We start from the raw sequence: 12,502 nt of genomic DNA, 5'->3' as shown, positions 1-12,502 counted from the left end.
CTTTTGAATCATTTTTTAAATGGAACAGAATTCATGGGCATTTTACCTTTGTGATTGCACAGGGCCTTGCTTGGTTTAAGGCTCTACTCTTGATATTCTCAAATTTTTAACAACTCAACTCATTGTAGTCCAGTAGGAACCCACCTACAGCTGGTCCCTCAGCAGCCTTCCGAGGCTCTAAATTGTATAGGCGGAGACTGCCATTTTTCTCTGAGTGAGTCTGGGTGTATCTGAACCTCCAGCTAGGTGTGGCCTTAAGGTCAGCAGCTCAACTCACAATGGACTTCCCCATAAGTGAGTTCTGACTCAGAGCAAAGAAACTGCCCCATAGGGTTTCCAAGACTGAGAATTTTCAAGGAAGCCAACAGCCATATCTTTCTCTGACTGATGGGTTCCTGCTACTGGTGTTTTGGTTCCCAACTGAGCACTTTAACCACAGTACTACTAAGGCTTAGTTTGAACAAAGCACCCACTTAGTCCTTTATGGCTTGCACTGACCCTGTTTGGGCTTTTCAAGGCTGTCAATATTTACTGCAGCACACTGCTCCACTTTCTCCTGCCTTTTGAATAAAGCATCATGTGTTATCTTTTTAGAGTGGACCCTATACATCATGTGGTTGTATTCATGTCCCTTCAGCACTGTACTAAGCGCTTGATATACAAGATTGCACTTAATTGTCACAGCAATTCTGTTATATTTTGCCCAGAAGAGATTGTGAGGATGGTGTAGGACCAGGTAAGTTTTTCTTCTATTGCACACAGGGTTAGGGGAGTTGCATGCAAGTCCCCCACCCCTGACCACCACAGTAGGGTAGAGCAGCACTGCCTCAGGTGGGCTCCTCGGCCATACATCTTCATGTGTACAGACTTTCACATCTTTCCCCACGTTAGTAGCCTCATGCTGGCATGATCTCTGTCTTTGGAGTTTTGGTGGCTTAGTTCAAACCTACCAGGAGCCCTTAAAATGCTTTTAAAACAGGTTCTGTGCAGGAGAAAGATAGGTAATCTCTTCCCATGTGATTACAACTTCTTAACACTCAATGGCAATGAGCAACATGGAGCCATCACAGTTTTTAGCTTCTGGGCCATATAGAGTTTCTGTGAGTCAGATTAGATTCCTGTTGGTTGAGATAAAGTGTATCTGTAATTTAAAGTGTCCAAGTCTTCTCCCGTGCAGCAGCTGGTGTATTTGAACAGAATGCCTTTGGGGTTGCAGAACAATTTCTTACCACTAGGCCACCAGAGCTCCCAAAGAAGATCAAGACCTACAGCCTTCGATATGGATGACATCTCAACATCAAGAAAACGAAAGGTCCTCATCATAGGACCAATAGTTAACATTATGATAGATTGAGAAAGGCTTGAAGCTGTGAACGATTTTGTCTTCCTTGGATTAACAATCAACACCCTTAGTACTAGCAGTCAAGAAATAAGGAAACGTATTGCATTAGGCAAGTCTGCCTGCCAGGGACCTGTCCAAAATGCTGAAGAGCAATGATGTCAGTTTGAAGAGTAGGTGGGCCTAATCCAGGCCATGGTCTTATCAATCATCTATAATGCATGAGAGAGAGGGGCAGTGAATAAGTATGACAGAAGAATTGATGCTTTTGAGTTCTGGTGTTGGAAAAAAGTACTGAATATCTCATGGGCTGCCAAAAGATCCAACAGACAAAGCAGCTAGAGTGCTCCTTGGAGTCAAGCCTGGCAGTCTTTCATACTTTGGACATGTAGCTAGGCGACGCTATTCCTTGGAAAGAGAAGTCATGCTTGGAAAGGTGAAGGGTCAGGAAAGAAGAGGAAGACCCCTAATGAGATGGTTTGACGCAATGATGTCAGCAATGAGCTGTAGTGTCCCAGAAATAATAGAATGGTACTGGTTTAGGTCAGCTGTTCATAGGGTTGCTATGAGTGGTAGTCGACTCAACAGTGCTTAACAACAATTGTAACAACTATATACCCCCCCCAACTGCAACTACATATATATACATACATGCTATACATATATAAATCTCTCTCTATGGTATCCTTCCTATCTATCTATCTATCATCTATCTATCTATCATCTATCTATCTATCATCTATCTATCTATCTATCTATCTATCTATCTATCTATCTCTATCATCTATCTCAACACTCTTGGTACCAGCAGCCAGGAAATTAAAAGACGAATGGCATTGGGAAAGTCTGCTTTCAGAGACCTCTCCAACGTACTGATGAGCAACGATGTCAGTCTGGAGACTAAGGTGTGCCTGATCCAGGACATGATCTTTGCAATCACTTACTAAGCATGGGAAAGCTGTACAATGACTAAGGATGATAGAAGGAGAATTGATGCCTGTGAACTGTGGTGCTGGAGAATAGTACTGAATATACCACGGACTTCTCGGAGAACAAACAAGTTCGTCCTGGAGAGGGTGAAGCCGGACTGCTTCTTGGGGGCGAGAATTCTGAAGCTCCATCTGACATTCTTTGGACATGTTGCAAGGCAGGGCCAGTCTTTGGAGACGGACGTCATGCTTGGGAGGGTGGAGATCAGCGCAGGAGAGGAAGCCCCTCGAGGAGATGGACTGATTCAGTGACTGAGGTAATGGGAGTAGGTGTATCAGAGACAGTAAGATTGGCACTGGATAGAGCAGGGTTTAGGGTTCCTGTACATAGGGCCGCTATGAGTTGCAGGCGACTTGAAGGCACACAACAACATCTCTACGTATCTACTCTCTCTCTCCCTATATATGTAATTTAGTTAATGGGGAAATGGTAGTGTAAAGATTAAATAAGGTCATTGAGAAAGCAAAAGGGGTTGAATCTAGCACCCCACAGTCAGAGTCCTGGGGGCCGTTGTAATTGGGGGTGAGCAGGCTAAGGTGCGGTGGGGGGTGGTGGTGGGGAGGTGCCTCGTCTAATGCTGTTGAGCGTGCAGACCGCGGTGCTCAGCCTCATGCTGTGCAGGAGCTGGGGTCGTGGAGAGAACGCACCGTGGGCGCTCAGGTGCAGGCCGGCGGGATCCCGCCTCCTCCCCTCCGCGGGGCGGGCTTGCCTAGCCCGCAGGCACTGGCGCGCGCAGCAGTAGTGTTTCCTCTGAGTTTCCCAAGTTCACAAGGCCCCGGGTTGGCATGGCAACCAGGCAACCTGTTCCAGATCCGCCTGCCTTCTCCGCACATGCCGCTACCACCGCCAGAGCCGGGGCCAGAGTCTATCCCATGATGCACCGCGCCAGCTCAGTCCCTAGTGGGCCGCCATGTTGTCGGAGTGAAAGGTAAGGGGGAGCGAGAGCGCCGGAGAGAGAAGATCGGGGGGCTGAAATCCATCTTCATCCTACCGCTCCGCCCGTGAGTATCCGCGCTCCGTCGGCCCCAAACGCTGCTCCGAACCCCTAGCGAACTGATTGTCCCATTGTATTGGGGTTTGAGGGCGGTTAGGGGGGTGATAAGGGCTTTGGAAAAGCCGCCGGGGCCCTAGCTGAGGCTTCTCACTCGCTGTTCCTCGTACATGTTTTGGAGTCAGCAGCAAGGCCCCTATTGTTATCAAAGGAGGGAGGGGGTGGGGAGCGGGGTGGAAGCGGGGAAAATGCCGGAGGTTTAGGCCCAGGCCCAGGATATGGACGTGCCTCTACCTTCAGCCTGGCCCTGTTGGGAGCCCCCGAAGATCGAGGTTGCTGTTCGGTTTGCCTTTTTTTTTTTTTTTTTTATTGGTTTGCGAAGCTCAGAGTCTGCTGTGTGGCGGTGAAGTGTAATTCTGTGCCACCTCGGATTTCTTCGACTTCTTGAGCTTCGGTGGCAGCGCTTAACAGAGGAGGAACAATAAATCGCTTCGGAAGCAGCCATGGTCCTTGTCCACAGGGGAACCCCACCGCGGGGAACTTTGCGAGCCTTAAACGTGGAGAAGTGGCCATCAGGAAGTTTCAGATCGCTTTTCAGGCTCCGGGGTGCTTGGGGCCTTTTGTTTCCGTGAGAGCTGGTGTTTGTGGTGGGCTCTTCCTCTTAGGCGCAGGGTGCTTTAGGACTCTTAACCCAAGAGAGGGGCTTTATTCCTCGCTGGTAGGAAACACCGATCCATGAGCCTAGCTAGTTCTGGTTCTCAACAAACGTGCTTGGTAAACACAGGTCGTTTGTTACAGTTGTCAGTACCACTCCCACGTTCGCTGAGAAATAGACGCGCCCGTAACTTTTTTTCTTCCCTGGGAGTCTCCACCTCCAAACCCCACAACATTATGGGAGGGTTGTTTTCTCTTCCCCATAAATTGTTTACCCGTCGTTGTCTAATGTAGAAAACATTAGATTCTTCAGCTCTCAGTCGTTACCAGTTCACTGTTAAGAAAGAATGAGAGATTATGAGTCTGAGATCTGGTTTTGTTCCCTCCCTCTTTTTTTTTTTTGGTGGTGGTTATTAAGTCGGTTACTTCTGAAACAATAGGTGTGTAGCTTTAGTTTTGCTGTCTTTTAAAGAAACAAAACAACGCAAAATTTCTAGACAAGTATATGTGGCTCTCGCTACAGTTTTTGTTAAGTGAAAGAAACAATTTGACCTTTCGCTAATTTTAACTTTATAAAACACTCTTGAGGGCTGATATGTCTTTATCTGGATGTTTGGGAAATGCTGGATTCTGAACTTTGAGTTATTCTTTTGCCTTAGCCGCAGTTGCATTCATTTTTGTTCAAGGCCACAGCTTTTTGAAGTAGGAATTTGTTTAGTTTGAGGCTGAGTGGAACAGCTTTAAAATAAATTTATGACTACAGAATGTTTGTTCACTGTGGTAAAAATAAACACCTTTTCAACCACTAAGCATTTTAGTAAAAGGTGAGCCATGTAGATAGATAAAACTTTCTTTGAAGTACAGTCTCCTAGAGATGAAAAACAACAACAAAAAAGGAATACTCATCTTAAATTTAAACAGATTGATAATTGGAAGAGTAACTAGAATTAGCAATTTTAGATACTTAAATACTTTCATAATGTATAACTTCTAAAAACCCCATTTCAAATGATACACATAACTAATGATACACACTTTTTAGCAAGTTTTGAGAGTTCCTTAAAAGACATAAGCAATATAAGTGTTTTCTAGTAATTAAGTGAATATTTTAAAATTTTTGTCTTGTAGTTGCCAAGATATTACCACACCACCCAAGACTTATTAATTGCTTAGATATTTGCTCTCTTTTAAGCTGTCCATTCTGCCAGGCTTTCTCTGGTTTGAGAAACTGCCTTGCCTCATTAGGTAAAGCAGGAAGTTTCAGGCCATAGAGATAGCTCTTCAAAAGCCAATTGTTTGAACATTTTTCTAGTACCCGCTCCCTTTTTTTTTTTACTACACTGAAGTTGTGTCCATGTGTTTCACTGGTAAAAAGTCTTTTTCATTCCTGGTTAAATAGCTTTTTTGAAAAATCTTCTGCTTCATCAAAGGTGATTTTTCTTTTCTTGACTGGTTTTCTTAAGAGATGGAATGCCATTGCCTCACCTCGGATATTCATCATGTTGTTGTGTGTGAACCATAGCTGATCCTCCAGCCGGTTTTCAGAGGCAGTAACTTGTGCAGGAGGAAATTAACCATCTTTCACCGAACTGTGTGCTTTTGGGATTGCAGTGTAGCTTCATACCACTGGGCTATTGGAATTCTGATCATCATCATAGTGACTTTAAATTTATTAAAAAGTTAAGTGTCTGATAGATTAAAAAAAATAAGAGGAATAGAAGAAAAATTCCTTCTACTTTCTAGTTTAAGAAACAGTCTCAAAGAAGTTTTGTGGCAAAATTTGGATCGTGAGACTCCTGGCCTGCTCTAGAACAAAATTGTGGTTCACTTGTAGAAAGAATAAAAAAAATGAGACTGACCAATAGAATTAATCAGGAGAGAAGAGTTAATAATTTGTATAATAGTTATATAATAAATATGTAAGATACTAATAATTTATATTATTAGCATTAAGATACCATGTAAAATTGTATTACTAATTATATTATTAGCACTTTGAAAAGACTCAGCAAGGTGGATTGACATAGTGATTGTAACAGTGGGCTCAAGTGTATCAGAGAAGGATGACAGAGGGCAGGGTTCAGATCCATAGTTCATAAGGTCACGATGAATTGTACTCTGACAGCACCTACAAACAACAATGATAAAACAGTTATGACTTTCTGGTTTTGATACTTGCAAGATTTTATCAGTCATGAAAGTAAAAACTGAGGATATACTTGTAGACTATTCTAATGCTTTATTTTAGGGTTTTAATGAATTGGAATTAACTGATACTGAACATTTCCAAATTAGGTTTTGGACAAATTACAAATCAAAGACATAAATAAGTGAATATGCTTTCCTATCAAGATATTTAATTCCATGAAGAAATAATGTGTTTCCCGTGAATCTTGTGAAATTATTTTTAAAATGTCAGCAGTAGGAGGACACAGAGAAAACAGTTGTTGCAGCAGACTATTGGACTGATAGTCAGCTTTGAAATTAGACACTGGTGGTGGTAGACCAGGCATGTTTTAATTTGTAACTAATTTATTACATTGTAGCATTTTAAAAAAGTAATCATGGCTGATTGGCTGATACTTTCAGATTGGGATTCTAACCAAATAGAGTTTTTTGAGTTTAAGTAACATACATAGTAATGTTTCATAGTAACATTTTATGATTCTTTGTTGCTCTTTCCAGAGTACAGTGGCAGATGCATCTGAAAGAAATAGTACCCATGTTTTAACTACTAGGAAAGAGCTAAGGGTTTTAAAAAAAAAATGAACTAGGCCAAACAGATTTATGTTGTTTGTATTGCTTCTCTGCTACTTACTAGCTGAATGGCTTGGACACATCACATGACTCTCACAGTCACTGAATTAATTCCTATTGATGGCATGCTTCCATCAGGTCTCAGAGACTGCAAGAGTATATGGGCAGAAACTGCCTATTTCTCTCCCCCCCCCCCTTTGGAGCAACTAGTGAGTACAAACTTCTGACCTTTCCCTTTGCAGCACTATGTAGGATTTCTTTTTTTGTACCTTCTCTTTGCACTGTTGAATCAGAACTCATAACTGACCCTTCTTGAGGTTTCTGAGGCTGTAAATTGCACAGTAGTTTACAAGACGAGATTGCCATCTTTCTTCCTCGTTTCCTCTCTGTACCTTTGTTATACAGAAAACAAATAATGTACGCAACAACTTAAAAATCAAACAATGTTTAATCTGTAATATATGGATAATCTTACCTTTCATTGTCTTTAAGATGATTATTGTTTGGATCAATAGACAGTATGATAGCTGGAGAGAAAAATTGAAGTTGTCAATTTTATTTGGATCGACAACATTCATGGTACCAGTGATCAGGAAAACAAGTCATGTTATGTTGGGCAAATCTGTTGTCAGGGACCATATAAAGTGCCAGAGGGCAACAATGATTTTAAAGGCTGAGGTTCACTTAATCCAAGCTGTGATATTTTTGTTTGCTTCCAATGTTATGAATGAATGATGGACAACAAATAGGGGAAAGTGAAGAACTGACATTGGTGAAGAGTATTGAATATAGCATGAACTGCCAGAAGAATGAACAAATTTGCCTTGGAGGCAGTGCAGCCAGGATACTCTTTAGAGACAAAAGCTGGTGAAACTTTGTCTCACGTATTTGAGCATGGAATGACCAGCCCTTGGAAAAAGACATCATTCTGGGAAAGGTAAAGAGTCAAAGAAAGAGGAAGACCCTCAGGGAGATGGATTGACACAGTGACCGCACAGTAGGCTTGAACATGACAGAGATCATGAACATGGCACAGAATAGAGCAAAATTTGGATCTGTTATTTGCAGAGTTATGGTTCAGAATTGGGAAGGGCGTACACCAGGGATGCATCCTATCTCCATACCTTTTCAACCTATATGCAGAACAGATTATCCGGGAGGCTGGGCTCTATGAGGAGAAATGTGGGGTTAAGATTGGTGGACGATTTTATCAACAATCTGCGTTATGTGGATGACACAACCTTGCTTGCTGAAACTGAGGAGGACCTGAAGCACCTGCTGCAGAGGGTCAAGGACTGCAGCCTACAGTATGGATTGAGGCTCAATGTCAAGAAGACAAAGATTCTCACCACTGGACCAATTGGCAGCATCAGGATGGATGGTGAAGAAATTGAGATTGTACACAGCTTTAGTTTGCTTGGCTCCATAGTCAACAGTCTTGGCACCAGCAGCCAGGAAATTAAAAGGCACATTGCCATGGGAAAGTACTGAAGAGCAATGGTGTCTCTCTGGAGACTAAGGTGCGTCTGATACAGGCCATGGTCTTCACAATCACTTGTTATGCATCAGAGAGTTGGACAATGATCAAGGAGGATAGAAAGAGAATTGATGCCTTTGAGCTGTGGTGCTAGAGACGAGTATTGAGAATACCATGGACTGCTAGGAAAACAAACAGATTTGTCCTGGAAAGGGTTAAACCGTGTGGCTCCTTGGAGGCAAGGATTCTGAGGCTCCGTCTAACATACTTTGGACATGTTGTGAGGAGAGACCGGTCCTTGGAGAGGGACATCATGCTTGGGAGGATCGAGGGACAGCGCAGGAGAGGAAAGCCCTCTATGAGGTGGATTGATTCAGTGACTGGGATAATTGGGATGGGAGTGTCAGAGACAGTGCGATTGGCACAGGACAGAGCGGAGTTTAGGGCTGTTGTACATAGGGTCGCTATGAGTCGCTAGCGACTCGACGGCACATAACAATAACAACAAACATTTGCAGAGTTACTGTGGAGGGCACCTAATACCTCCACTATCCCCACTATGTGATGTCTGCAGTGTATTTGCCATATAATTATTGTGTTTTGAAGCCTTTGTTTTTTACAGTTGAGTTTTGGATAGTAGCAAAGCATTTTAACTTATTTTGATCTCATTCTGTTTATAGAGGTTGGCATAATTAAAGGAGTAATGGTATGATTAAGATTACAGTTGAAAACATTGTTGGTAAAAAGTCTTAAATTTTTTTCTTCAGTGATTGAGGAGAAAGATCTTTCTAAGAACATTTTTTGCTGTTCTTGGTCAGGGGTTTGTACTGTTTCTTCAAGGAGTGTCCTGTGGATATGTTGCAAAATTGAAATGATCTTTTAAAATTTAGATAGCCCAAGTTATTGCTAATTATATATGAGGTTTAGGTTTTTGTTTGATTTGTTTGCATGTGTTTGTTCCAACTATAAAGTTGTGATGCTTAAAAAACCCTGTTAAGAAGACGTATATACTCATTTGGACTATGGTGCAAATAAGTTTGGTAGAAGAGGCACTGATTGATAGCAAGTTCTATGTTGTTACCTTTTGATGACATACACATTGCCCTGAATTTGCCTTACTGAATCCAGATAGGAGTACCGTTTTAGAGTGCTTACCATCAACTGTTGTTTCCATAAATACCTACTTGGCAATTTAAAAATGGAAGATTTAATTTAGGAAATTCTGCATGATAGTAGAAAACATTTAGCTCTTTGGTAGGAACTGTGTAGGTGACTGTTACATAAAGGGCCTGGGTCTCACTTTTACCTTGAATTATTTAAAATTACTTATGTTTTAAAAAAATACTAATATTAATGATTTGTAACTTGTTTGTTCTTAGGTGTTGGTGGAATGAGCGTTGCATGTGTCTTGAAGAGAAAAGCAGTGCTTTGGCAGGACTCTTTCAGCCCCCACCTGAAACATCACCCTCAAGAACCAGCTAATCCCAACATGCCTGTTGTTTTGACATCTGGAACAGGGTCGCAAGCGCAGCCACAACCAGCTGCAAATCAGGCTCTTGCAGCTGGGACACACTCCAGCCCTGTCCCAGGATCCATAGGAGTTGCAGGCCGATCCCAGGACGACGCTATGGTGGACTACTTCTTTCAGAGGCAGCATGGTGAGCAGCTTGGGGGAGGAGGAAGTGGTGGAGGCGGCTATAATAATAGCAAACATCGATGGCCTACTGGGGATAACATTCATGCAGAACATCAGGTAAAGAAAGTTCACTATTTCAGCTTTGAAATTCTTTTATAATCACTGTCCACTTAGGATATTTGTTTTCACTAAATGTCTTTAAAGTCTAAATTGCTAATTTAGTTTGGTCTAAATAGTCATTTGTTTTATGGTTGACTGTCATAATATTATCACTGGGTCTTTTTTTATCATTCTGGTTTTAAACCATAAATGATCAATTCGTTTAAAAAAGGTTTAAGATTGTTTTTATGCGTACAATGTGATTGTGGGACTATTTGTTTAAAAAGTATACTTTTTTCCTCCTTGACATGTATGCATTTAATGACTTGAACAGTTTTTTAAGATCTTATCTGTTGGATGTGGCTAACTTGTTTTTAAGATAGAAGTAATAGGAAGTTGTTGAACTAGCTGCTCAAGTGAAAATCATTTGAACTAGAACTGATATTTCTAAAGTCTGTCAGAAAACTGGTGGTGGTTTTAGGTTTGAATAAGTTTTATTTACCCTTTTGTTCTTAACTCTTGTGTAGTTTTGCTTAATTTTAACAAATTTTAATCTTACTACTTCAAAACCTTTGCTGGAGTCCTATCATTTTTATTAAGAGCATTTAGCCTGCTTTGCATTTCCTAACTTTCTGAAAATGATGAAGAGTGCTTTAATCTATTTGAGGTGTAGATTGGTTTTTTAAAGATTCATTTTATACTGCCAATCCCTGTGAGCTGATTATTAAAAAGAACGGATATTCTGTTCTGTTTAAGAAACAATCAAGTAGAAGCATATTTGAAAATCATACCTCACCTGTGCTATCCTCCAATCTCACAAAAAAGGGAGTTTTCTGCTATAGTAGAAATGAAAAGACAGAATTGGTTCTCTTATTCAAAAGAGTTTTAAACAAATTGATCATGGGTCTTTGGATTACTGACACGAACATCAATATCAGTGCTACTTATCAGTGCTATCATGAATAAAGAAAAAATGTGCAGAAGTCTAAAGGCATAAGGTGCCACTTCCTGGTAACTCAGGGCATTTTTTTAAAAAAAAATCCTTAATTTTGTCTATTAATTAAGGCACTCTGGAGACTAAGGTGTGTGTGATACAGGCTATGGTCTTTGCAATCACTTGTTATGCATCAGAGAGTTGGACAATGACTAGGGAGGATAGAGAATTGATGCCTTTGAGCTGTGGTGCTGGAGAAGAGTATTGAATGTACCATGGACTGCCAAGAAAACAAACAGATTCAACCTGGAGAGGGTTAAACTGGGCTGCTTCTTGGAGGCAAGGATTCTGGGCCTTTGTCTGATAAACTTTGGACATGTTGTAAGGAGGGACAGGTCCTTGGAGAGGGACATCATGCTTGGGAGGGTGGAAGGACGGTGCAAGAGGGGAAGACCCTCTATGAGGTGAATTGATTCGGTGACTGGGGTAATCGGAATGGGTGTGTCAGAGGCAGTGTGATTGGCACAGGATAGAGCAGGGTTTAGGGCTATTATACGTAGGGTTGCTATGAGTCTCAAGCGACTCAATGGCACATAACAACATCAATAACAGTTGTTGCCTACTTGCTTGGAGTCTTGAAGGCAGGATCAAATTTTACTTATTTTGTTATACTACTCCCTTGTTGCTTGCCTTCAAGTCAAGCATGATTCATAGCGACACCATGAACAGAAGGCCTGAAGCCCCTTTACAACCATCAACACTTATCATCAAAGTTCATAGAGTTTCTGAAGACATGTTATTTAGGAAGTGAATGCCTCTCCTACTAGTCCATAGAATTTGGTATATAATGGAACTTGAGCAAAAATTTATTGAGCACAGGAGTCCCTGACTCTTTGGCCTTTAGAGTGAGGGCAGAAGGACGTAGTCACAAAGTAAGAGTCTTGAATTTAATTCAATAGGCAGCAAGGTTTTTGAGTATATAAGTGTGAAGGGGAGATTTAATAGCATTGAATTGGAAATAAGAAATTGGAGTGGCTAAAGGCTGAGATGAGAATAGCTGCTCCAATAACTTTGGTGTGAGCAGTGGAAAAGTATGTGACTGAGGTATGCTTAGAATTTGGTAACTGAATTTGAAATCTTAGTTCCCTGGGGAAATGAATGGGCAAATCAAGTTCTAGGTCAATCTTTGTCAGAATTAAGATCCTGGATCTGATTGTGATCAAATTTCTCCTTTGCTGGTGTGTTCTACCTTCTGACCTTTCTGTTAGCAGTTTGATCTTAGCTGCAGTGCCATCAGAGCATCTTGATGATAATCTTGAAGCACTTAAGAACTTATGTGCTCTGTCCCTTGCCTGTATTTCATTATCATGACAATTCTGTGAGGGACGTAATATCCGAGCTAATGAGCAGAAAACAGGACATGGCGGGCAGAGGACTGCATCTTTCTGAAAGGGCCAGAGGAAGTGAGACTAGCACAGTCCCCCATTGCCCCAGAGCAGAAAGCAGATAAAGAGCCCAGTAGCAAGAGTTTATTCATTGTAGACTCACTGGCTCAGAGTTGTGGTACTAAGAATGAGGTTTATTAGAGAAGTAAGTTGGAGAGTAGAAGAGGCAAAGAATATTAT

At 41.5% G+C, this 12,502-nt stretch overlaps 1 protein-coding gene across 6 annotated transcripts in view; it reads left to right on the top strand.

Annotated features, from left to right (window-relative positions):
- The first annotated feature begins 3,228 nt into the window (after positions 1-3,228).
- Positions 3,229-12,502, top strand: part of PUM1 (pumilio RNA-binding family member 1) — a 149,370-nt gene continuing 140,096 nt past the window's right edge. For 2 of the 6 annotated variants that reach the window (XM_006894935.1, XM_006894934.1), the window contains exons 1-2: positions 3,229-3,330; positions 9,588-9,961. In XM_006894935.1, the coding sequence (XP_006894997.1) occupies positions 9,599-9,961 (363 nt within the window). In that variant the 5' untranslated portion in view covers positions 3,229-3,330; positions 9,588-9,598. Of the gene's footprint in view, positions 3,331-9,587; positions 9,962-12,502 lie in introns of those variants that run through there. The other 4 variants (XM_006894937.1, XM_006894933.1, XM_006894938.1 and 1 more) reach the window with 3 other exon arrangements.

Source organism: Elephantulus edwardii, unplaced genomic scaffold (assembly GCF_000299155.1).
Source record: "Elephantulus edwardii isolate Elephantulus edwardi_28Jun2011 unplaced genomic scaffold, EleEdw1.0 scaffold00152, whole genome shotgun sequence".
NCBI classification, from domain to species: Eukaryota; Metazoa; Chordata; class Mammalia; order Macroscelidea; family Macroscelididae; genus Elephantulus; species Elephantulus edwardii.
The sequence above is the reverse complement of the archived record's forward strand: the minus strand, read 5'-3'. Positions and strand labels throughout refer to the sequence as shown.